Source organism: Podarcis bocagei (assembly GCF_964188305.1).
Source record: "Podarcis bocagei genome assembly, chromosome: 3".
In the NCBI taxonomy this organism is placed as follows: Eukaryota; Metazoa; Chordata; class Lepidosauria; order Squamata; family Lacertidae; genus Podarcis; species Podarcis bocagei.
Genome location: NC_138127.1, coordinates 68924371 through 68950970, shown reverse-complemented (window position 1 = coordinate 68950970; position 26600 = coordinate 68924371). Strand labels below are relative to the sequence as shown.

General features: G+C 42.4%; 1 protein-coding gene and 1 long non-coding RNA gene across 4 annotated transcripts in view; one reads left to right on the top strand and one right to left on the bottom strand.

Annotated features, from left to right (window-relative positions):
• Positions 1–321: 321 nt before the first annotated feature.
• Positions 322–26600, top strand: part of STRN (striatin) — a 57233-nt gene continuing 30954 nt past the window's right edge. The window contains exons 1-7 of one of the 3 annotated variants that reach the window (XM_081188074.1): positions 322–766; positions 14578–14681; positions 17270–17343; positions 18124–18202; positions 19245–19412; positions 24747–24882; positions 25426–25561. In XM_081188074.1, the coding sequence (XP_081044200.1) occupies positions 473–766; positions 14578–14681; positions 17270–17343; positions 18124–18202; positions 19245–19412; positions 24747–24882; positions 25426–25561 (991 nt within the window). In that variant the 5' untranslated portion in view covers positions 322–472. The remainder of the gene's footprint in view (positions 767–14577; positions 14682–17269; positions 17344–18123; positions 18203–19244; positions 19413–24746; positions 24883–25425; positions 25562–26600) is intronic. The other 2 variants (XM_081188076.1, XM_081188075.1) reach the window with 2 other exon arrangements.
• LOC308583841 lies at positions 9802–13896 on the bottom strand. The gene is made up of 3 exons (XR_014006454.1): positions 12684–13896; positions 10266–11765; positions 9802–9875 (listed from the first exon to the last, which is right to left on the bottom strand). It is a non-coding gene; the product is annotated as an uncharacterized lncRNA (long non-coding RNA).

Below are 26600 nucleotides of genomic sequence, written 5' to 3'. Positions count from 1 at the left end.
CCAGCATAGCTTCCTTTCTTCCCGACCACGAATGATGCACAGTCAACTCTCTCCTACTCGCAGCCATTTAATCCTGAGCACAGAAAACGGTACGGAAGGGCAGTTACAGAATCCATTTGCGACTAGCGACTTGCATAGAATAGCCTTCGGCGCCTCGCTCTCGATTCCAGAAACCGGACGGAAAACAAAACGAACTCCATTTCCCAGCATGCCCCGGGTCCGCCCTTTCAACGCTCGTTCCCCTCCCTCTGCCGTGTCCCTAGCCGGGCGCCGTAGCAGCCGGCGGGGGCGGCTGTCAGGCGTCTGACGGCGGGCAGGACGCGCCCAGTTTGTTGCTGCTTCCACTGAGACGCGGCTGCCTAACTAGCGGGGCGCGGGCGTCGTCGGCGTCGGCGTCAGCGGCGGCGGCTCCAGGGGCTGCCCGGCGGTGGGGACTGCGTGGCGGCCTCGGGCCGCGACGACGGCTCCGGCCATGGACGAGCAGGCGGGGCCCGGGGTCTTCTTCAGCAACAACAACAACAACAACGCGCTGCTGCTGCCGCCGCCTCCGGGCGGGGCCGGGCAAGGGCTGGAGCCGGGGGAGGCGGCGGCGGCGGCGGCTGCAGCCGTAGCGGCGGCGGCCGGAGGCTCCTCGGCGGTCCCGGCTCCGGCCTCTGCGGCGCGGGCTCAGTACAGCGTCCCGGGCATCCTGCACTTCCTGCAGCACGAGTGGGGCCGCTTCGAGGCCGAGAGAGCCGAGTGGGAGGCGGAGCGGGCGGAGCTGCAGGTACCGTCCGGCCGCTTTCCCTTCGCCTTTCGCCTCGTCCGGGCCGCCGCCTCTTCTATGCAAACATCTCCACACGCGCGACTCTTCCTTCCCCTTCCCCTTCTCCGCCCGAACCTGTCTGCTGTTCTTCTCTCCTCCCTCCCTCACCCATCCCTCTCTTCTCCGTTCTTCCCCATCGGTTGGAGGGTTTAGCCTCGGAACTGTGGAGGATGAGTGTGCCTCTGAGCATATGCAGAGCGCCTTTGCCTTGAGTGATTACTGTCAGCGCGCACTCGCAACCTGGGGGTTTCGGGGAGGGTTTCTAGCTTGTCTAAGCTGGCGGGGTCTTTCTTCTAAAGAAGCAAAGCCCTGGTTAGTGTTAGGCAGGAGGGGGCTAACAGGAGAGCTTCCTTTGACAACTGTTAGCTTGGGTCAGGCTTGCCTGTAGGATGCACAGATGCTTGGTGCCTCGATAATATTATGGTTTTGGTCCCAGCAGAACATGAGTTGTGTATGTGCCTCCTTGCTCCACATGGGAATAGAAAAGGAGAGAGGATGTGATCTGGTAGTTGCTCTCCCAAGTACTACCCTTTTGAGAAGGAAATTATCAGAGATTTGTGTGATGTCTGTTAGTTGTCTTTAACCAATATAGAATTGATGCGTCCCGCATGTAAAACAGCTTTGTTTTGGAATGTTGACTCAGTATGTGTGAACATTTTTCAAAGCACATCACATGCATTGTCTGAGAAATACTTACAACAGTCCTGTAAAATAGAGTGATATTAATATCCTCACCCGCTGAAGACAATTCCATTCAAATGGCAAGGGCCTGCTCCCTGTTTCTCTGTGCCCACTCACCCATCTTTCATGGAGGCCAGTAGTAGTTAGAGTGTCGGTCTAGGACCTGGGTTCAAATTCCCACATGACCATGAAGCTCCCTGGGTGACTTGGGGCCAGTCGCTGCTTCTCTGCCTAACTTACCTCACAGGGGTGTTGTAGGGATTAAATTAGAAAAGGGAACATCATTTACAGATACCAATTTGAGCTCTCTGGCAAAAAAAGTTGCACCAAAGCCCCACAATATGTTGGCTGAATGGGATGCAAATTTGGCAGTTGGTTTATTGTGGGGAAAGTGTGAGGTCAGTAAGGGTTTTTTCTGATGCGGCATTTAGTTTCTTTGGCTGATGGAAACAGGGCTCCCTATTGTAAGGAGCTGTAACAAGGTTTATGATTCTCAAGCATTTCAGAAGCACTTCTTTGATGTGTTTGTACCATGTGTGAAAAATCTTATGTCAGACTAGTTGGTAAAGAAAGTGGAATGGAAGGATGTACACATGCATGTTCTGTCAGTATAGGCATACATGTGCAAAATTAGACAAAACTTGCAAGGTGTGGAGTTTGCTTTATGTTCTTACATCTTGGGATATTGTGACAAGCCTTTGGACCCTAAGTTGAAGGAAGGGGGGGGAGAATCACTGACACTTATGATAGAAGGTTTTAAGATCTCCAAACAGCATGCTCTGTAGTAGACACGCTAGCTACAGTGGGAGTTTTGCTCAGCAGGTGGTTCAATTACTGTGGCCTTTACTAGGTATTTCAATTTTTAGTGGGTTCTTAAAAGCCTTAAATGTACAAGTGCAACAGGATGAAGATTCCTTCTGCATTCCAAATTGTGCAAGAAGCTACCAACATAACTTGGACTTGGTAGTACAGGCAACTCCCCATTTATGCAGGGATTGCATTCCGGGTCATTGTGTGCTTGTGTGAAATTATATGAAATCGGAAACCCGTTGGAAAAGCCTGCATAAAGCCCCCACCCCACCCCCAGTTCCTCCCTTTTAGTGATATTTCAGTGATGTCGTTATGACGATTCTGGGTTACTTCTGGGTTCGGGATATGTGCACTTGTGCATGATCACGCACGTACTGGTTGCGTCCAAAACGGGAGCTGCCTGTAGGTCTTCGAGCCTGAACTTGTCATAGGCTGCATAAAGTCCCTGGTGAAGGCACTTATCTCTGCTGTGTCTCCTTTTTCGGGTTGAGCAAAGGCTGATTGAGCGGTTCATGGTTATCTAATATTGTAGAATAGCCTCTGCTATTATTCCACATGAGAGGTTGTTGTGTCATTTGAAGCAAAAAAAATGTGCACTTCACTATCATCCATAGATAGCATGAGTTCTGAGATGCTCATTAGCTGTACAGCTGATGGTAGTTTGCCACAGAGATGGTTGGAAAAACAATCAAGGATCAATAACAGATTTGCATTGAAATGGCAAATGTGAATCATGTAAGCAAGTATAAGGCACATTGGGGCAAAACATTGCAACTTCACATATATGCTTACATGTGACTGGCCAGGAAAGACACCTTGCTAAATTCTGTGCTAGAGAGAATTAAGAAAGGAATTGAAAATAAAACTGCCCTGTCATAATGCCATTTTCAAAGCTATGATACAACCACACTTGGAGTCCTGTCCCGTCCTGCTTGCAGACTTCTTCTAGGTATATAGTTGGCCACTGTGAGAACAGGATGTACTTTTCATCTAACACAGCAGGGCAGATAAATGCTAGTATAGGTAGTTGCTAGCTAGCATTTGTGTATGAAGAGAATAAGGTTATAAACCCTTTCTCTCTACCATTTGCTGTATTTTGTTTGTGCTGCTGATTGGTTTAAGTGTTTCTTATCTATTAGATGTTTTTCATAGAATCATAGAATTGTAGAGTTGGAAGGGACCCCAAGGGTCATTAACTCGAATCCATTGCTTCCTAGCCTCTGGAGTAGGAGAAAACAAGGTTGTTCCATCCTCCGTGTGGCAGCCCTTTAGATATTTGAAGATAGCTATCATTTCTTCTCTCCTCTCGTCTTTACCAGGCTAAGCATACTCAATTCCCTCAACTGTTCCACATAAAGCTTGGTTTGATCATGTTGGTCACCCTCCCCTGCACACATTCTAGCTTGTCAATATCCTTTTTAAATTATGACACCCAGAACCGGACGCAGTACTCCCATGTGTAGTCCGACCAAGGCAGAATAAAGCAGGAAAGTTATTTCTCTCGATCAGGACTCTATACATTTGTTGATGCAACCTAGAATAACATTAGCTTTTTTTGCTGATGCATCTCACTATTAACTAATGTTAAACTTGTGGTCTACTAAAATCCCTAGATTCTTTTAACATGTACTACTGGCAAGCCAGGTGTCCCCCATCTTATATTCGTGCAGCTGGTTCTTCCTGCCTAGGTGTAGAACCTTACTTTTGTCCCTATTGAAATTCATTTTGCTAGTTTAGGCCCAGTTCTCCAATCTGTTATGGTCATCTTGTATCCCAATTTTGTCTTCTGTGGCATTGACTACCCCTCCCAGTTTGGTGTCATCTGCAAATTTGATGAGCATGCCCTCCACACTTTCCGTCCCATATTGTGATCCTGATTATTTAAGCATTGAAAAGTGGAGGAATGTACCTCCATGTTTGCTCAGTGCTACTGGTTAAGCTTGCTGTAAAGGTGCAGTCCTTTATACATTTACCAAGGAGTAAGCCCCATTGTACACAATAGGATTTGCTTTCAGAAAAGCCACGGGTATGATTGTGTTGCAACATTACCAAGACAGATAAGTAGTGACAATAGTGCAAAGTGTACTCTCTTATGGGGTTATTGTGTTCGTTAAAATTTCATAGCCCAAAACCCTACAAGGTACTATAATCGTAGCAGAATTAAGAGTCCTAGTCTGTCTGTTGTAAGCTTAGTATTTTTAGTTGCCTTCCTACGATTGAAAGTGTGCAAGTAGAAATAGAAAAAAATCAAATGTTCCTATTGAACTAAGAAGTGAAAAATCAGGTTAAATTATGTTTCTCACCTGTGAAGAGTAAATGACTTGCAATTTGTGGAATAGTTCTGTGACTAGCTGCCACTTCTCTGGTATTCTAAACTCTGACATTCTAGATTCAGGATAATCTAGTTCAGTGGAAAATTAAATATTACTGCCTGCGCAGGCGAGTAGTGTCATTTCAGGCAGTGACAATAGGGTTTGACTGACATGTGCATCCATGTTTGTGTTCTTTGTATTATGTGCACTTAGGAATATAGGAAACTGCCTACTGAGTCAGACTATTTGGTCCATCTAGTTCAGTATTGCCTATACTGACTAGCATCAGCTCTCCGGGATTTGAGGCAGGGTTCTTTCCCAGACCTACCTGGATATCCTGGGGGCAGATACTGTACCTACCACTAAACTACATCCCTTCCCCTAATGCAAATAGAGAAATCTCACATGTTATATTTCAGCTTATGCTGTGTTTCTCTTTCACAATTATTCTACATGAGCAAGTGAGACTTAATCCTTTCAATATTAATTGGCTATAATCCAGGAAACTCATACCTTGTTTGGCACATTTTGCTGGACTCCTATTTTCTGGGGAATGGCAAATCCCCATGCCACATGATCAGTTTTAAAACTTCAGGCAGATGGCTTTGAGATCTTCTTATTTCTGGGAGATCCCAAGTCCACAGGATTTTTTAAATTACCAGAAGTAGCTTTCAGGATTGCTGTGGTTGATTTACTGCCATCATCATACAATGATATTCTTTTGAAGTTAAAGCATCTCTGAGACTAAATGCAATTCTATGCACATTTATTTAGGATTAAGTTCTCCTGAAGTGGGCCTGCTTTCTGAGCACTGCATAGAATTTCTCTACCTCCTAAAGATTCAAGAATGAAATGGAATAAAGTAACAGTCAACACTGGAGATAGAATCTTGAAAGGTTCTGCTGGAGCAACTGCTAATTGTGCAGCTTTTATTTTATTTTCTCCTTGGGAAAGTACATCAGATTGGAAAGGTGACATCTGAAAGTTAATTTTCCTCCTCTAGAAATAGCGCTCTGTAGATTATAGGCAGATGGTACTATAAATGTAGATGTACTGTTTGTCCCACTGTTTGTGGGAGTGGGAAATTCTCATACCATAATAGCAATTGTTTTTGAGAACACTGCTTGGTTTAAGCAGTCTTTGGTCACAAGTGAATAGTAATTTATGTCTTTAAAAAAAAAATCCTCTTGATGGCTGCTTTTACTTCGGTGACGAGAAAATGAATTTTTGGTAGAAGTTTATGACCCTATGTTCGAATGGTGTATTTATTACCGGAGTAGAGCCTACTAACAGTGTGCTGCTGTACACAATCAAGCAAAGGGTTACTTCCTCTTTAGAAAGCAGAACAGAAGACGGCACATGCAAACGGTATTGCCCTGTTTATTTACTTAATACATTTATCCCTCACTCTTTCGCAGAGTAGCTTACAAAAAAAGGTGAACCATCCATATAAAATACAAAACAACACAGTATCCCAACAAATATTAAAAACACCAGGGAAAAGCACTGCCATTTTTCAGGGATAAATATGTTTTTTTTAAAAAAGCTTTCTTCCACCTGGCAAAAAAAGACAGCAGAATTTCACCAGCAAGTTGCCATCACTCAAAAAGCCTTCTGTCTGATTACTACCTGCCACACCTCAATCAGCAGGCATATATGAGAAATCCATTCAAAGTTGACTTCCTTCAATGGGCGGGCCGACACTGAGAGGCACTTAAGGTACCTAGAAACTGATACTGTAATTACAACCTTTGACTTTCTTTAGTTTTTTTATCATTTTAAAAATATGAGAAAAAATAGCCTTTTATGAATTCTTTTATAAACTCTGTGGGTGTAGGAAACCAGCACACATTTATCAAAGATAGATTTGGGTTAATGCTTTCCTGTGCTTTAAAAAATGAAGCAGATTTGTGTGTGTGTGTGTGTTTTGCACAGCAGCACATATACTGAAAACTCAAATTGCCATATCGTCTTTGTTTCTCATAATATGCATATTAGGACCAGTCAAGTAGTAATCCTTTCCATTATTGAATTATTTTGTACTGACCCTTGTTCAGACTTGTCCCTCCACTAATGGAACGGCTTCTTCCATTTGTGGAAGGGATGGAGATCCAGCAGAGGCTCCCAATGGATGAAGCGAGGAGGTGATTTGTATTGATTCCCCCAGCAGTGTATCCCATCCTTTTCTAGGGGGCCACACTATCCTTCTGAGCAGCACTGTAGGGGAAAGGAGGAATCAGTAACAATTGCCTTCCCTTTCCTTCCTTGAGAGTGTCCCATGAGCATGGTTACCTCAGGCAGCTGATTTTGGGTGTCATGAATGGGCAGGAAGTGGTTAGTTACCTGGTTAATTTTTATTGTGTATGTACTCTGAGGGAGAGGCACTTAATGAAATTTTCTGTCTCGGGTACCAAAATCAGTTGGCCAGCCTTGCACCTTGATGTGGGGTTGAGGTGCTATTTCCTATTCCGGCTGTGGCAGCATAATGTCTTGGGCCATCCCTGCTCATGAGAACTCTGGATCTAACCCAGACTGTTAATTGATTTTCAGGTAAACCTTCAAACGATATTAATGCCTTGTGCAGGTGCTGTGCAAAAGCTGCATTTTGTATGCAAAAACATACGGAAAGGGCTACTAGAATTGAATACAATAAAAACTGGAGATTTAAACCTGAACACTTCATTGATCACAGCCCTTTAAGTCTGAGGGGCTCTGAATGCTCTGCAAAAGATTGCAAACTACAGTGGTGCCCCGCAAGACGAATGCCTCGCAAGACGAAAAACCCGCTAGACGAAAGGGTTTTCCGTTTTTCGTTGCGCTTCGCAAGACGAATTTCCCTATGGGCTTGCTTCGCAAGACTAAAACGCCTTGCGATTTTTTTCGCTCCCCCCCCTTTTTGTAAGCCGCTAATAGCCTTTTAGCCGCTAAGCCACTAAGCCTTTAATAGCCGCTAAACCGCTAATAGCGCTAATCCGCTAATAGGGTTGCTTCGCAAGACGAAAAAACCGCTAGACGAAGAGACTCGCGGAACGGATTATTTTCGTCTTGCGAGGCACCACTGTACACTCTTAGATAGGTGGGAGAATCATTGGTTGATCCAAGAGATCATCATGGGAAAGCTGCACTTAGAATAAGCTTTCCACACATGTATCCACCAGGGTAGTTCCAAATCTGCGTCCCTCTTCTTATTGCTAGCTCACATTGGGGTTTCTGTCTGATGGAGGTGCGTGCCCCTATCTAGACCCACCAGTTTTTTAAGCACAACTGAAAATGGGGCTTGCATCAGTTTGTGATTTAATGCTGCTCTGGCATATACAGTGGTACCCCGCAAGACGAACGCCTCGCGAGACGAAAAACTCGCAAAACGAAAGGTTTTTTCGTTTTCGAGTTGCCTCGCAAGACGAATTTCCCTATGGGCTTGCTTCGCAAAACGAAGCTTGCCCCGGGGACAGCGGGTCTTCTCTTTTGAAGCAAGGGGCGGCGGGGAGAAGCGATCTTCTCCCCGCAGCCCCAGGTCCGGGGACAGCGGGAAGCTTCCCGCTGCCCCCGGACCTCTTTTGAAGCAAGGGGCTGCGGGGAGATCGCTTCTCCCGGTGCTCCGAAGCGGGGCGGGGGGGTGGGAACACCTTCCCCCACCGCCCCGCTTCTCCCGGTGCTCCGAAGCGGGGCGGGGGTGGGTGGGAACACCTTCCCCCACCGCCCCGCTTCTCCCGGTGCTCCGAAGCGGGGCGGGGGGGTGGGAACACCTTCCCCCACCGCCCCGCTTCTCCCGGTGCTCCGAAGCGGGGCGGGGGGGTGGGAACACCTTCCCCCACCGCCCCGCTTCGGAACGGTGCTCCGAAGCGGGGCGGGGGGGTGGGAACACCTTCCCCCACCGCCCGGCTTCGGAACGGTGCTCCGAAGCGGGGCGGGGGGGTGGGAACACCTTCCCCCACCGCCCGGCTTCGGAACGGTGCTCCGAAGCGGGGTGGGGGGGTGGGAACACCTTCCCCCACCGCCCCGCTTCGGAACGGTGCTCCGAAGCGGGGCGGGGGGCGGGAACACCTTCTGAAGGCTGGCGGGGGGCAAAAGTCTTTGTCCCGCCTGCCTTCCCAGGGGCTTTTAAATCGCCCCGGACAGCGGAGAAGTCCTCCGCTGTCCCGGGGCAATTTTAAAATGCCGCCCGCCAGCATTTTAAGATTGCCCGGACAGCGGAGAAGTCCTCCGCTGTCCCGGGGTTTTTTAAATTGCTGGGGGTGGGAAGAAAAGCCCTTATCCCCCCCCCAGTCTTCAGAAGAGGTCCGGGGACAGACTGTCCCCGGACCTGGTCTGAAGGCGGTTTCCCTAGGAACGCATTAATTGATTTTCAATGCATTCCTATGGGAAACCGTGCATCGCAAGACGAAAAACTCGCAAGACGAAGAGACTTGCGGAACGAATTAATTTCGTCTTGCGAGGCACCACTGTACTTGCTATTGATGTTTTGTTTATTTGATTTTATTTATTAAATTTATATCCCACCCTTCCTCCCAAATGAACGCAAGGTGGGAGACAGTAAGTGATAAAACATCTTTAGAACTGTTCCAGTACAGATGCAGAATGGGAAAGATGCTATAACCTGAGCAATTTAATGCACTTTCCCCCTTTCCAATGTGACACTTTGAAAAAAAACACACAACTACCTGACCCAAGCCAAAGCTGTCAATAAAGTGGGCTCCACATCATTCAAAATCTTCTGTCTTGACTTAAAATGCAAATGTATTTGAAGCTTTTGCATCAACTGTTTGGATCACAATTTATTCTGTCTTCTGTTTTGTTTTTGTAATCATCGCCTGTTCTAATAATACCACAGTCCTTCAGGCTATATATAATAAACACACTGCTGGCAAACAACATTGATAGCACTCCAGTCATGTGATTCTCTCCCCCCCCTTAACTTTATTGCAGAAATGATTAATTGTCTAGAGCACAATTAAATGCATAGTATGTGCATATGTGTGTATGTATATGTGCACACATGCCTGTATGCATTTGGCTAAATATGGAATCCGATTTGGAAAAAAGATTGAGTGCAGCAAAAGATGGCGAAAGCCTCAGAAATGTATTAGTCTTACCAGCTCAGGTTGTGCAACAAGTTTTCAAGACATAAAGTGAAAGCTTTTTTTTTTTTAAAGGAGATTTAGGGTGATAGCCAACTAAGCCTTACTTTTAGTATGAAATAAAGGGATGATTCTTGTTTGTGTCTCATTTAATCTGTCTTTTTGGGGTTGAAGATTCTGACTAAATAGCTGCAAGATTTCATTCCCACAACTCAGACCCAGTGGCGTAGCGTGGGGGTGCAGGGGGGCCCGGCCGCACCGGGCGCAACATCTGGGGGGGCGCTCTCACACTCGCAGCTCTCTGCCCCTACCTGGCTCACTCACTCACTCTCACTGCAGTGCTGGCTGTGCGAATCCGATCCGAGCCACCCACTGTGAAGGGGGGGGGGGTGCCAGGCGTGCGGTGCGGAGAGAGAGCGAGGGACTATCTGGGGGAGGGACAGTGCAGCCGCTGCCCAGCGCAGCGCTGAGCATGGGAGAGAACCACACCAGACCAGCCCAGGCAGCAGCAAGAAGAAGCTGGCAGCGGCGGCAGGTTAGGGGGCACAAATTACTTGCCTTGCCCCGGGTGCTGAAAACCCACGCTACGCCGCTGCTCAGACCTTAAAGGAACTAAATGTGGGATTAGGTTCTGTGTGTCCCAAGTGGTTCCTGGGCCCCAGAGAAACAGTGGCAATCAATGTTTAAGTCCGCCTTCACGCTATTTCATTAGCAACATGTTTCAGGCAAATTCCTTGCTATTGATTAAGAGAGAGCTTCATTTTCAAATTTTGTACAGTGTTGTTTATTTTCCAAAATTACCATATTTTTTTGCTCTATAAGACTCACTTTTTCCCTCCTAAAAAGTAAGGGGAAATGTGTGTGCGTCTTATGGAGTGAATGCAGGCTGCGCAGCTATCCCAGAAGCCAGAACAGCAAGAGGGATTGCTGCTTTCACTGCACAGCGATCCCTCTTGCTGTTCTGGCTTCTGAGATTTAGAATATATTTTTTCTTGTTTTCCTCCTCCAAAAACTAGGTGCGTCTTGTGGTCTGGTGCGTCTTATAGAGCGAAAAATATGGTACTTTGGAAGTACAAAGTTGTTGGGAGCCTTGCTCTGTGCACTCAAGTCTGCAGCTGTTATTGCTATCACATCTGCAGGTGCATGTCTGTCCTAACTGGGCCAACAACTCTTTAAGTTAGAAAGGATGGGAAAAGCACGATGTGCAGCAACAATTCAGTCCAACCCTGTGTTTATAGAACTAGCAGCATGGTACGTGGTGGAGAAGATTGGAAACACAGTGATAGATCTTAGTTTTTCTTTCTGAGTATCCCCATATGAAAGTGATTTGCTTTGAAAACTGATAGGCCACAAGTTTAACATGAGCCAACAGTGAGTGCAGCAGCAAAAAAAGCTAATGCTATTTTAGGCTGCATCAATGGAAGTATAGTGTCAACAGAAGTGTAGTAAAAGTACCGCCCTATTCTGCCTTGGTCAGACCACACCAGGAGTCTTGTGTCCAATTCTGGGCACCACAATTTAAGAAGGGTATTGACGAGCATGGGGCAGATGGAGCTTGTAAACCTGGAAAGGTAGCCAATCTAGGATAAGGAAAACTCTGATCCTAAGCCTTGGGATATCTTTGGGAGAGGAAAAGGCTTAGCCTACACAAATCCAGAGTCGAGTCCCTAAAACAGTTGAATGGTGTCTTGTACATCTCCTTCCAGCAACTGCTGGTGCAGACTGTATTGCTCTGCTTTCCATCAGCGAGGTTGAGAAGGAGGTCTTATCATATGGGGAGCCAGGACCTCCATACATGCTGCACAGGCTTACGCTCCATAGGAGGTCACTTTGGTTCTGCCTACACAGCAAAAACAACATGAGAGGCAGCAGTTATAGGTTACTGGTCTCTGCAGGGGCTGTGATTCTCCAGCAGTTTGACTTGAGTGGACCCCAGAGGCACACTCCATTGTCTCTTGAGACCGCTGGATACCAACAATTGGCAAGCTAGAATGTGTGCAAAGGAAGGCGACCAAGATGAACTAGGGTCTGGAAACCAAGCCTTATGAGGAACAGTTGAGGGAGTTAGATAGGTTTATCCTGTAAAATAATAATAATATAATAATAATTTATTATTTATACCCCGCCCATCTGGCTGAGTTTCCCCAGCCACTCTGGGCGGCTCCCAATCAGTGTTAAGAACAGTACAGCGTTACATATTAAAAACTTCCCTGAACAGGGCTGCCTTAAGATGTCTTCTGAATGTCAGGTAATTATTTATCTCTTTGACATCTGATGGGAGGGCGTTCCACAGGGTGGGCGCCGCTACCGAGAAGGCCCTCTGTCTGGTTCCCTGTAGCCTCACTTCTCGCAATGAGGGAACTGCCAGAAGGCCCTCGGCGCTGGATCTCAGTGTCCGGGCTGAACGATGGGGGTGGAGACGCTCCTTCAGGTATACAGGACCGAGGCCGTTTAGGGCTTTAAAGGTCAGCACCAACACTTTGAATCGTGCTCGGAAACGTACTGGGAGCCAATGCAGATCTCTCAGAACCGGTGTTATGTGGTCCCGGCGGCCACTCCCAGTCACCAGTCTAGCTGCCGCATTCTGGATTAATTGCAGTTTCCGGGTCACCTTCAAACAATTGCAGTTTCCGGGTCACCTTCAAAGGTAGCCCCACGTAGAGCGCATTGCAGTAGTCCAAGCGTGAGATAACTAGAGCATGCACCACTCTGGCGAGACAGTCCGCGGGCAGGTAGGGTCTTAGCCTGCGTACCAGGTGGAGCTGGTAGACAGCTGCCCTGGACACAGAGTTAACCTGCGCCTCCATGGACAGCTGTGAGTCCAAAATGACTCCCAGGCTGCGCACCTGGTCCTTCAGGGGCACCGTTACCCCATTCAAGACCAGGGAATCCCCCACACCAACCCGCTCCCTGTCCCCCAAAAACAGTACTTCTGTCTTGTCAGGATTCAACCTCAATCTGTTAGCCGCCATCCATCCTCCAACCGCCTCCAGGCACTCACACAGGAGGAGATAGAGAGGTGATATGATAGCCATCTTCAAATATCTGAAGTGCTGTCTCATGGAAGATGGAGCAAGCTTGTTTTCTCCTGCTCCAGAGGGCAGGACTGAACCAGTTTATTCTAACTATGAGAATGGAGAGCCCAAGTAAACATTAGGAAGATTTCTCTGACTGTAAGAGCTGTTTGACAGTGGAAGAGACTCCGTTGGAAGGGAGTAGACTCTCCTTCAATGGAGGTTTTTAAACAGAGGTTGGAGGACCATCTGTCAGAGATGCTTTAGTTGTGATTCCTACATTGCAAGTGGTTAGACTAGATGACCCTTGTACAATTCTGTGATTATATGAACTGTATAAGGAATGCTGGATCTTAAAGCTTGGGCTGTAAACACATGTGTGCTTTAATAAATGAAATTTTAATGAGACTTGGTTAGATTGTTTTGCCCTTTAAACCTTTGTTTTAATTCTGAAATTCTTAGGATCCATAAATCTTCTGTCCCCACCCTCATCCCACAATACTGAGCTGAGAGAGATTCTAAGGTGTATTTTACCTTTGATATTATTGACTGAGGTCGGACTGGAACAAAAGGAGAAGACATGCTCTCCCCTGCCCCCCCCCCACGCAGTGACTAAAGCAATTCAGTATCCCTGCTCCATCCCTTCCCCCCTTCCAGGCCTTTAGGAATTGCTGCAACTGACTGAGCGGTGACCTTATAGCCAAGAAGCCTTTGCAGAACCTGTTGGTAATGTTTCTAGGGTGTGTGTATAAACTGGAATGTCGCGAGCAGCCTTGGGAGTGGCTGCAAAACAACCTTAAGGGGCTGTTAGTCCTAGTACATTTCAGTTTGCATTCCTTCTGTTAAAATACCAAATACAGTACTAAATACTAAAGTCTGATTTGGTTTAGGCATCTTGTGTGCAACCAGGCACTTGATGGTTAGGCCAGCCTACTATATTGTGGTTTGCAGCTTTTCCTCCTCCTGCTATTTTTTAAAAAAAGTTTATTACCGGGTTTACAGTTTGCTTCATTATTGCCAGAGATACACAGTACATTGTACAGCTGTTTATGAAAGCCTTTGAAGCTTGCTTATCACTGATGCACTGCTTGTCATGTTGCAGTTAAACCATGTCTTCCCATGCTAATAACTACCTTACCAACGCTTAAGGTTTAGTCCATGTATGGTGATTACAGCCGCAGGCACACCATACATCTGAAGCATGTTTAAAGCATATGGTTTCTCCCAAATTATTCTGGGTGCAGGGAATTGTAGATCTGTGAGGGGTAAGCTACAGGATTCTTTGGCATAAGTCATATGCTTTAAATGTGTGGACACAGCCTAAAACTATTGACCATGTGGCATTATAATACCACCTTTTACCTTTCTGTGTGCTAGGACTCAGTTGCTTTTTCTTAGAATAGTGACCGCATCATGTGAAGGCTTTTCCTATAAACCTACTCTGAAAAGAGGTCTCCTATTGTGCATCTTTGATTTATATTAAGTATTACATCTTCCTTCAAATATATGGGGGGGGGAGAGGAATAAATCCTCCTTTCCTTTCTTTTCCTTTTAAAATAGTAAAATATTAACTCCTACCATTTAATCTTCAAATGTCATCAAACCTCCTCAACAATCTTTCTATAGGGAAATTCATGTCAGTTTGGTAAGTGGCAGGGCTTAGAGAACGTGAGGTCTGCTGTGGGAAGTGTATGCATTGCCACTGCGTGAGGTACTGTTACTTGCTTGGTTACAAGTGGGCAGACCCTCTATTTTGCAATGTAACATGTTGAAGAACGGCTTAACTTTCAGATTGCAAAATTGTCCTGGAATGTCTTTGGAGAAGCAAGTTGGTTTTTTCCTTTGAAAACTGCAATGTAAAGTATTGTCTCTTTCAGGCCCAAATTGCCTTTCTTCAAGGGGAAAGAAAAGGTCAAGAGAATCTGAAGAAGGATCTAGTGAGGAGAATAAAAATGCTGGAATATGCTCTTAAACAAGAAAGGTATGTGCCAGTTTTCTAAACCCTGAATTGTTAACTGTGAGTATAGGAACTGCTTCTCAGTCTTGGAAAGGCAACAACACTGACCTTCCAGTCTCTATTCATGCCTTCACCACAAAACAGCCTGTAACTAAGTGCAGGCTTTTCCAAACTGTTCAGCAGAAAATATAATTTTGCCAAAAACCTCAGCCATACTTAACTTTATAGATATTAATATTGTTGCCCATCCATGAGGCTTGACTTAAACTCTTTCCTGATGAGAGAGAGGGAGCAGAGCCCATGTGTCAAGTTATTTTTAAAATGTCTGGTAAACTAAATGCACCGAGAAGAACAGAAAGTGTTGAATAGTCAGTCTGAAGATGCAGAAAATATAGATATGGTATGTAAGGAATCAATCAGTTATTTTAATTTCCACAATGTAATTTACAAGTATCTTGATGTGCTAAAATCCACAATAAAATGAGAAGAGGCTAAGTCAAGATGGGAAAGTCAACAAATAAATTACTAATGTGCATTTAAGCCAGACAGCTGACCAGTGCACTTGTTTATAAGACAGTGTTGACAAATGTGCATCCTGTATCAGAATAAATCAATTGAACTGCTATATTGATGTCAGTTGAGCTGCTCATTGCTGACTTGCAGCTGAACTGTGTTTGGGAAAAGACCTAGGGCATAATTAGACTTTTAAAAAATTACCAGTCCAGAAAAGGCTTCAAAAAGCACACAAGCTGTCAGGTGATATGGGAAATAACTAAGAAAAAAATAGAATCATAGAAACCGTAGAGTTAGAAGGGACCACAAGGGACATCGAGTCCAACCTCCTGCAATGCAGGAATCTTTTGCCCAGTGTGGAGCACTTTGCTTCCTTCCCAGAAACTAGGGCTGGATTCAGAGAAATGTCCTCCTCACAAAACCTTTCAGAAGGTGCTCCGTCCAGTTTTCAGATACCCACTTCCTTCCTCAGTTCGTTGTGCCATAGTCCACCCCATTCGACAGAACCCTATAACCATTGGGAGAAGCTTTCTTGGCTGCTTGGAGGGGGACACTTTCCCCCCTCATCACGACCCTTTGAAGTAGGAGCTGCTGAGAGTTAGCCAAGGCCACCTACTGAACTTCATGAATGAACGGAGATTTGAACACCTGTCTCCCACCATTTTCCAGGATGTTGCCTAGTTCTGCATTTTGCATGATCGTTAGGTGACTGGTCTATCTCTGTGTTGTGGAAAACTTTGAGTTGCAGCAATCAAGGAAAGTGCAAGCTTTGGTATTGTTGTTCTATCTTTTCTAATGCCTAAACCCAGAATGCTCTAATATAGCTTAGTTTAGGTTTAGTTTATTGTTTATATTCCCATTTATATCCAAAATTGCTGCTTTCTGGTTACCGCCAAACTGAAACTGGCATTACCTCTGTGATAGACAAACAGTTAGCAGTTATGTTCAGATGGTCTCCAGGCAGGAAACTTAAATTGCTTGTGTGAACTCTCAAATTGACCAATTCCTTTGGGGTCATTTAGGGTGACTGCTTTTACTGAATATTTTGAAGATGCATAAATATTTTGAAGATGCAATTTCTAGAAGTGGTTTGTTTTTTTAAAAACACTTTATAATTTGTGACCCAAAGAGCTACTTTCAGCAAGCCTGTGGATTTGAGCTAACCAAATAGAAATGTTGACTTGGAGCAGCAGATTGTGATGCTGTCATAAACTGCCTCTGTAATTTTCAAGTTCCATTAGAGGGAACTGTTTAATTTAAAAGTTCACTTTCCATGAGAGCACAGAAGTAGCTGCATGGATCTTTGGATTCTGCCCTATGTTGTTGGTCTTGTGAGTAACACATTGATAAATTATTATGCATTGTGTTGGATCCAGAGTTTCTGTGAGCAGAGCACTGCTCCCAGGATGCTCCAGCAAGTTGCAGTACTATATGTGTTCTAGTACATTTCAAAGCTGCTCTCGTGTATTTCAGTGCTAACATTGTCAGGAGATTAAAATGTAACAATATCCCTTAAAAGACACCCATCTTTTTATGTGTCATACATGCCCACAATCAGTCTCACTCACTTTCAAACCTTAAGTACTATACTGTACTAAAAAACCCCCAATACCCATATTTTTATGTAGGCCTTTTGGGTTATGTTTCTGGTCAGTGCGAGATTAGAACCTTCTCCTTGAGAGAGCTCCTGCCTCAGTGCTTTTCCTGGCAGCATTGCTTGTTTATGTCTCTTGGTTTGGCAGCAACTCCTGCATGTTTGGCAGACTTGGTAAGCACAGCTGGATTGGATTTTTCAGGTCTTTAGATTGCAGGTTTGGCAAACTAAACTGGTCCTTTCAGTAGGAGCCGGCCTTGTGAGATTAATTTGCCCATTGTTAGTAATTCATATGCCAAGCATATATGAATGACGAAAAACAACAGCAAAGGCTCATAATGCTTCTGATGTTTAGAAAAGAATGATTTAGAGAAGGCATTTCTAGGAAAAATGCATGTATTTTACACTGAAGAAACAAGTGGGAGCAAAATATTTTCATGTCCTCTTTCTAAAGGACAGGTAGCATTTTCACACACTAATTTACTCCTTTTCTTTTCCTTTATAGAGCTAAATACCACAAGTTAAAATATGGCACAGAGCTGAATCAGGGAGACATGAAGCCTCCTAACTATGATTCAGGTAAGGGTTGATTTGTGTGAAGGAAAACGAGACTGGGCAAAAGAGAAAAAGCTGCCATTTTGTGAAATGTATTGGCTTAGTCTGATATGTATGTAATAGAAGGCTTTGAGGGGTTGGGTGTGACTACTGGCCCTGCACATCCTCTGTCTCTTCACGTGCAAATCTCCCTCTCTCTCTCTCCAATTAAGTCTGTCTAAATTTAACCTTAGCCTTCATAGCTGTTGTCCTCTTGGCTTAAAATTAAACCACCTGTATGCTGCCAGACCGATAATATATAAAACAATGTTAAGGAGGATGCTTATTGTTGGTTTTAATTCTTGTGCTCTCTTAACAAACAGTTTGCTGGCCCTTCTGTCCTTAGTGGGAGATTTAAGGAAAGTTACATTAGGAAAATACTTAGTAGCTAAGTATTCTCCTGTGCTGGCATGCTGCATATGCACCCATTGTTTCAAAATTTCCTCATTACCGAAAGCAACTTGGTTTCTTTCTCTTTTTGAGGGAATGTGACACTTTGTGAACAGGTGGAGAAGGTATACTGTTGTTAAACTTATCACAACTTTTTATGTTCCTGTTCTGAATTCTTATGTACAGTTTGCATTTGTTCTCCTGTGTTGTATAGATCCTTGCAAAAACACAGATATATAGGAATTAAACGTACATTATTCTACAGATATAAATAATTAAGAGAGTGTAACTATTTTATTTTTAAAAGCATGCTATAATGTACAAGACTGCTTACGAAAAGCAGGTTTCAAAACTATATTGGTTTTAATATTTCAGATGAAGGGAATGAAACTGAAGTTCAGTCACAGCCAACTAGTCAGCTAATATGGAAACAAGGACGACAGCTACTCAGACAGTAAGTGACCTAAAAACGGGTTTCAGATGAGTGTCTTTCCTATCTGGGACTGAACCTTGGACCTTTTTACAGACAAAGCACATGCTCTCCTGCTGAGCTATGCTTCTTCCCTGAGGATAGATAGCAAAATTATAACGAAGGCAGGATGAGGTATTGATTAAAACTTGAATAGCTTGTGATGAGAAAAATAGGGAGGGGTTAAACTGTGTCACACTTGAAGGATGGTTCTTAAATTAGTTCTGCGCTGTCCTGATAGCAATAAGGATTGGGTATGGAAGGCTGCTCATTCCACTCCTCCCCACTTGAAAACCCCATGTTAAGTGTTCCTGTTTGGAACTTCTGGTTCTAGATTGAGAGAACTGGAACTCCTTTCACCAAGAGCCTTGAGTTTACTGGAACTGACCAGCAGGGCTGGGTGACAGGTGAGGGAAGTCAGAAGCATGACAATATTTATTCTTTGTGGTCATTGCAATAATTTTTGAAACCTTTTGCTCAAAAGTTTAAGGATTGCAAAAAGATTAAAAGCAAATTTAATCAATTTCTGACTTTATTGTAAGGCAGTATTCATGTGAGAAGGGAAGCTAGAAGGAAATGCTGTTTGGTAGAATAGACAGTTGAGAGAACACAAATTCTTTTAAACTTGCCTAATGGCCAAGAACGCTTTGGTAAGGCATTGGTTTTGATTTTGGAAAATTTCTTATAAAGAGTTGCCTATATAAAAGTAACTGTATTTATGAAAAAAAATGGGTTGAAAATGCACGGAGAACTTTTGTTTCTTTTGGCAAGTATAATGAATAAAGTATTGTGTATATGCAGACAGCAGAGCTCTTTGCCTTTCTTGGGGACTGTAGAGACTGGTACTGCAAGAGACAATCCCCTCTGAAACTGGCACAAGAAGATTTGTAAGCCTGTTGTGTCAGCACACAGCTACATTCTTCTTCTTACCACAATCTATTGGTTGATTCTGGGTGGATTGTGGTGATTGACTGTAACATCTTTGCTGACAGCTCACGAGCAATTGACATGGTTTCTATATATACAGATATCTGCAAGAGGTGGGATACACTGACACCATACTGGATGTGAAGTCAAAGCGGGTACGAACTTTACTGGGTCTCTCAGGTGATGGTCCAGACAGGGAAAATGACAAAAACCAAGAATCAATGGTGAACGGCACAGATGCTGAGATTAAAGAAAAGGTGATGATTGGGTAAGTGCTTTTGACAGTGGGATGCTTCCAGTGGTAAAAATTATGCTTTTGAACATAATGTACTTAAGTACATTTTCCAGTGGTGTCATATACTGTACCAGTTTATTACATTCCAACTTTGTGTGTATATTTGCTGAATTTTTCATTCTGTTCCTTGTAAGCTAAGCAACTAAATTTGCTTAGTCTAGGAAAATTAGTGGACTCCTTTTTTTTTTTTTAAGTACTCTAGTAGGTTACATCAAGCTCAATTTAGGACATTGTTAGGTTTTGTGAGTAGCCTGTTCTTCTAAGCAGATAGTATGCAAGTCTTGAAAGAAGTGTCATGTCCTGAGATGTAACATGCTGCTTGCATCCCAAACTATAAACACAACAATTGAGTTTCACAATGTATGTTAGTAATTTTGCTGATGGCTTAGAGCAGATTTGGATGGAAACTGGAGGGAGAAAAGACTTAAATTGTTCATATGAACTTTGGGTTCAGGGGATTCCACTCCTGTGGAATTCTTTATTTTTCTTTGGTGCCAACTCTGTTGATAAGAGTGTGTTCTTATTTACTATTATGAGACTAGTTCTAAATCAGCAGGGATAAATAACAAAAGACAAGAAAACATTTTCAAGAGCATTTTTTTAAAAAAATTGCTGCTTTCTAAGGTGATGTAAAAATGTCATAATGCTTCCTTAAAGAAGAATTACTTGTTCTGTCCATGAACAATTTTATGCAAGTCAATGTATTTGCTAATGTACAGATCCCAGTGAAAACTTTTGCACTCAAGAGCATCATGTGGACTTGGGATGTATCCTGGAAGATACTGAATCCATCAGTGGAAACATTATCTTGATAGTTTGACAGTTATAATCTTACTCACACATGTTTCATAATGTTTACTGAAAGAAATGGTTCACTACTTCAGATCAGCACACTGGTGCTATGAAAGATAAGTACCACAGCTCAGCATGACTGAACTCAGCAGGGGACACTAAAATAATTAACCTTTGTATTAACATCTAGGATTTCCAGTGTTTGCCGTGGATGTAAAAGATGCACTTTGTCATTAACATATCTGGCAGAAGAAAAACAAATGAAACCGGGTGTAGCCTTGCGTGGGGTACCAGTTAGTTCTCATTTTAATACCTGCTTCTTTAGTTTAATGATGTTACCTTTCCTTTGCAAGTTAAGTAAAAAGTTGGGGGAACTGCATTGTTTTGCTATCTGATGCACAGTGTGCAGTAATAAAGCCTAGCCCATGTAACATTTCTGATTTTCAAATTGACTTTGAAGCATTGTTGTAAACATTTGTAAATGTTTAAGGTGTTTTTCAAGCAATAAATGCTTTACTTCTTTTTTCATGAAAATGCACCTTTCAACTGTCTTGCGAATTGAGTTTTATAATTGATAAAAGTTGTTACTTGACTCAATTCCAACTTGGAATTCCTTCCAAGAGGTTCATGGTAAAGCTGAATGTACACAAATATCGGAACTTGCTAAAGGATCTTGCAGTAATAGTAATGTTGGTTTTAAAGTTCTCTGTTCTAGAAAGCAGAGACTGATTTTATTTTAAGCTTACATTTTAAGATTAGGGTTGTGCCAGGTATTTTCCAGTTCATACTAACATGCCCAAGGACTAGCGCTTTGCATATATTATTTTCGTTTATCTAATTGATTCTGTTTATGAATCACTTCCCATAAAATATGTCAGAACACTTCACAATGAGAACTTCAACAATGAAACTAATTAAAGACAAATTCTGTGTATAAAAACAATTTCAAATCTGAGACAGACTGGGATTAAAACCTTGAAAAAGGAAGGTCTTCAATAGGTTCCAAAAGATGATAGAGATGGTGCCTCTCTGTTTTGTAACGGGAGGCAGTTTCAAAGGGTAGGTGCCACCACTCTGAAGGCCTGGTTCCACACTTCCTTCTGTTATTTGCTGCCTGTGGTTCAGCTAAAACAAAGCAACTTGCATGACCTGAAAACACTTCCAGTTGCCCAAGGAGTGACATAGATTTCTGCTGATCTCGCCCACCCTGGCCAGTAGCTGCAGATTCTTGTACAATATGAAGTGTGCTCTGAGGTCACAAGGCAGGAGGAAGTGGGAAAGCCACTTTCTTTGAGCAGAACATTAGGGTTCTATATTGCTATTTTGGTGTTTTTTTTCCCCTTATTACTGCCACTTGATGTTCCTGGGACTGACCAAAAGCCAGTCAAGAATCATGTTGTAAATGTGATGACATCACTTAGCCAATCAGATTTAGCGGCATTGCAGCATCAGAAAGCCAATTCAAAGTGAAGATCATGTTTCCTGATCTCACATGGAATGGTCTTAGTGATGACATCATGTGACAATTAGATTTGACTGTGTGACATCACAAAGTTGATTTGCCAAATGCCAGAAGGGGTGCTCTTGTTCATAGCATTATTGGGAATATTGATCAGCACTTAGGCTTATAAATTGATTTAAAGCACAAATAATAAAAGTTGTAGCTGAATCCGAGTCTCTTCCACATTTGTGCCCTTTCTGATGTTTTAGGGATTCTGCTAATGTGCTGTCTCTACTCTCCACCTCAAGTCTTCATCAGACAAAAAAACTATAGAATTGAAATCCTTTTTTAAAAAATTGAGATAAGACCTAAGGAAGGTGTATAGAAAAGATGTAACAAGCCCTTTTCTGTGTAACTCATAAGTATGTAATAGAAGAATAAGTGTATATGTCATATGATTATTACTTTTAAAAGATAAACCTTATGATACTTCTTGGATTTTACTGTGTGATGTTATTTGATTTTCAATATTATGATTCTGCACATTGTGATATTTCTGTTTATCTGGGCAGTAAACTTTAACTGCATTTTTAAAAGAATTTTGCATTAATCAATGTGATATTTGCATAATTTGTTGGGAAGTGTGTATAAAAGAATTCAGAATGTGTTCATCACTTGAGACTTGTATGGGACAGTGAATATCATTTCTTTAGCAAGATTTTCGCTTTAACAGTGTTAGTATGATGACTGTTGCTTCATGTCCACCATTTATGCATACCTGCCAGTGTGTAAAGTCTGCATAAAGTGGAGAACAGGATCACTTTGTGTGCACCTATCACTTCCCTGGACTGCCTCATGTTCACATAGATATCTTTACCTAAACTCAACTTCAAATGTATGTGGGTCTCAGTGGCATTAGCCTTACCCCTAAAATTATGTGTGTAGGGTTGCATGTGCATAAATCCCATTTAAATATTATATCCAATTCGTAGATTCCAAGCAGACATGACTTAGGAGCAGGCAGCTATTTTAATTATTTTCTGCCACCACATGCAGAAATATTCATATATCTCTGAAAAAGGTTATATTGTAATGTTTCTACAATATGGTGCTAGTTAGCCACAGAAGGCAATGTGTTTTATGACATTTATAGGACACACAATAGCAAAGTTCTCTGGGTGGCTTACAGTTAAATCTGAATGTATGTTTCCAGAACTTTTGAGACACTTAGGCTGCAATCTTATGCACTTTTGAGCATAGGATTGCACTATTGGCCCTATTAATATATTGACAAACATGCATGGGCTTTTTTTCCCTTGAAATCTCAGATTTTAAAAATTGTAGCCTTGCTAACTTTCCTTTACATTTTTCTATACCCTGACTGACATGGCATTAATTATGACCTGGCCCGTTTTCCTTGTTTTACTGCCTTTTGTTGCATAATGAAAAATTGCTTGTCTGCACTGCCTTGGTTACCCACACAGCCTCCTAGTATGCTTGAAGCTATATTTTAAATGAAAATGCAGTGTAGAAATAATAATGAATCCTCTCTCATTTTAGTGTTTAACTAGTAATTGGAATCAAGTGACGGGTTAAATAAGAGAGACTTGTAGCTGGAAACTGTGCACATTTAAGAACAAAATAACAAACTCTGGATCCCAGCAGTGTTTTATTCTCAACTTTCTTCCTAGTTTCAGGAAAAGAAACAATACAACCATCTGGATAAGAGAAAATGTATTTAATAGTTACTAAGTGAATGAAGAAAACAGCAATTAGTTTCTTTAGGAAAACCTGAAGGAAGTATCAGTAAATCTAGGTGTTTGGGGAGCTGCAGTTGCGGCTTCATTTATTTTATTCTTGTCCAAGAAGGTCCCCCTCACCGTGTGTTGGGAATCTTGAAACCCAGCAAGTTGCTTCTTTTTTTAAAAAACAACAACCCCAAAACACTCCCCCACCACTGTCCCAAGTAGTAATCTAGAAACTGGAGGTTTAAGCATCTATCTATATCAGTGAAGACATTGCTTTCTAATCTCAAGAAAAAAGAAGACAATTTCAGGTATCAATGTGAGAATTGTGATATTGCTGATTAGTAGTGGTTGGCTAGTCTGTTGAAATGTGGATTCATATATGCTCATTTTCAAAAGTAGTGCTGCTTGTGGTGCTGTGTGTGTGTTTTCTTCTAAAAGTGGATAATTTCAAATTCTCACTTTTCAAAGTGTTTGCTCAAGTGGAGTCCATGTTAAACGAAGTGTGGTAAATAAATTTAAAGAGTTTGGATCAAGAGGTAGCCTTCTGCAAATGGAAGAGCTGGCAATCCAGTGGAGGCTGCTATTCACAGAAAGAGGAAGAGGGGATTCTAACTTCCTGAGCACATTTTTAGGGGCACCAGGGGACTCTGCTCATGCGATCTCTGGATCCAGCCCAGAATGTAATAAAAAGCCCCTTCACAGTCATTTTTCATAGAAATAGCTGTTAAAGTCTTTAGTATTTAGTAATCAACCAATTGCTGCTGTGGTGAAGTATCACTGCATATTTTGCATACATTTAAGTTCTAATTGAATTATCAGAATATACATTTTATATTTCATTGTAATTTAGCTCAAAACATTTACAGTTTTTCCCTTTTCTTGTGTGTGTATACCTTCAAACCGAGAGTCATGCTTTGTGCATTGAATGGAGTGGGCTGTAGTCTATAAAAGAGTGTGTACTGTCATTTTTTTAGACCTGATGGTGCCATGAGACTCGTTCTAGTTTTTGTCGTGCACCACAATATACATTTATGAATGTGAAACTGAAGTTCCAGTAGTACACACACAGAGATCACTTGGACTAATGATGAAACTCTTTCAAACCAATGCTGTGTATAATGACATGGATGCCAAATTTTATATTGTAAATGTTTGGTTTTATTATGAAAATAAATAAGAACATTTATATATTAAAAAGAAATTGCAGATCCATTGGAGAATTATATCATTTTCCCTATATTTTTTATGTGTTTGGCTTTGTTAAACATAATGAAGAGAGAAAAACAGACAAAATAACCCTTTGCTGCTATTTTAATTTTTATCTAGGAAACCAGATTTGACAGACTCTGCTTCGCTGCTAGAGACATTTAAATTCCTTGAAAATGCTGCAGCAGAATTTAGTGATGAGGACGAAGATGATGATATTGATGGAAGAGAGAGAACAATCATGGACACTTCAACGGTGGGCTGAGAACTCTTAATCATAGAACAAGACTTTCAGTGATGGGATCTTAAAAATCATGATATGGCATATATTCCAATCATGTGTGAGCAAATGCAAGGATTTAATCATGGCACATTTTTGCAAGCCGGCCTGATAAATGGTATTCTAGTACTGTATTGCTACCTCCTGTCCAATTAAAAGAAGCCTAGCTTGGCCTCCTCCTCTACAATTTACACATGGCTTTGATTAAATTAGATTAAATTCCCTAGTGTTCTAAAGATTATATAGTACATTAGTATTTAAGTTAGATTTAAAATGAACAGTTACAGATAGGTAGCCGTGTTGGTCTGCCATAGTCAAAATAAAAAAGTGTGTGTGCATGCACGAAAGCTCATACCAAGAACTAACTTAGTTGGTCTTTAAGGTGCTACTGGAAGGAATTTTTTTATTAAAATGAACAGTGATGTATATATCCTTCTCTTCTGCCCCCCCCCCCGAGTTCAGGGATATGTAGAAATAATACAGACACAAATGTTTCATTTCATTTTCTGTCCTTCATAGATTGTGAGGAAAAGGGTGCTATCAGATAGCAGTGAAGACCGAGATACTGAAGAGGCCTTGAAGGAGTTTGATTTCTTGGCTACATCCGATGAAGGAGATGGAGAGTCAAGAAGTTCAGGAGACGGCACAGACTGGGGTAAGGAAGTAAAAAGGAATTCTTCAGAAATGCAGGAACTTGGTTAAATGCAAAAAAATGTAGCCGTTGTAATATTGTTGAGGATATGCTGCTGTAGCTCTGGGGTGACACAAGCCCTGCCAGATCCTCCCCACCTTTGTATTTTATCTAGATAGAATAAACTATTTTATTGAAGTTATTATTTTCTATGAATAGTTTGAGTTAGTTGTAAGATGTAACTTTTAAAACTCTATTCTGTAAGGAAATTGGCTCTTCTTTTGGGATGCCACTAAAACATCTTACAAAACCTTCTAACTCCTTAGGAACATGGCAGATACAGTGTCTTAGCCATGCAATGCTACGGAAACTGGCTGTAGAGGTAACCCAGTAGGAGAACGCTGTAGGTCATGTGCCTGTCATGACTTTATGTGTTTCATTGGTTGGCCAAGAAGGAAAAAACACTTGGTTCAATCTCATTACATAAGAGCACGACCAAGACATAGACCAATTCCACCACTTGATACTTCTCGGCGTTAAAGCCCTTGGGCCAGAATAAGCCCCACAGAGTCTGCTTTGGCATTAGCTTCATGACTTCAGGTAGTGAAATGGTAGAGTAAAAAAACAGAATGAAATGGCAGTCAATGTGAGCCTGTGCCAGGGCAAAATGGCCAGATGGGAGTCTGACATGCAGTGTCGGGGCTTCCCATTCCTTCTGAAGCCTGTTTTGCATGCTGGGTTCACTTTCATTCTCCACACTCCCTTTGCCTACCAGACCAAGATTGATATTTAAGAATGTATAAAATGCTTAATATAGAATATCTGTGAGTGGTGAACAAAAGGACATAAGAATAAATAATATAAGATCAATCAAATAAAAACTATGAAGCGTAATTTAGCTTCTTTTGTAGATTGTATCTCTGCAAACTCAAAATACACTGGGGAAGACCAGAGTAAACAGAGAAGTTTTCAGCAGGTGTCTAAAATTCAGAATATCTGTCTCCTATCTCCTTACATATATACATTATTTTTACTTGGCACTTCCTTGATGGCATTTCACTTC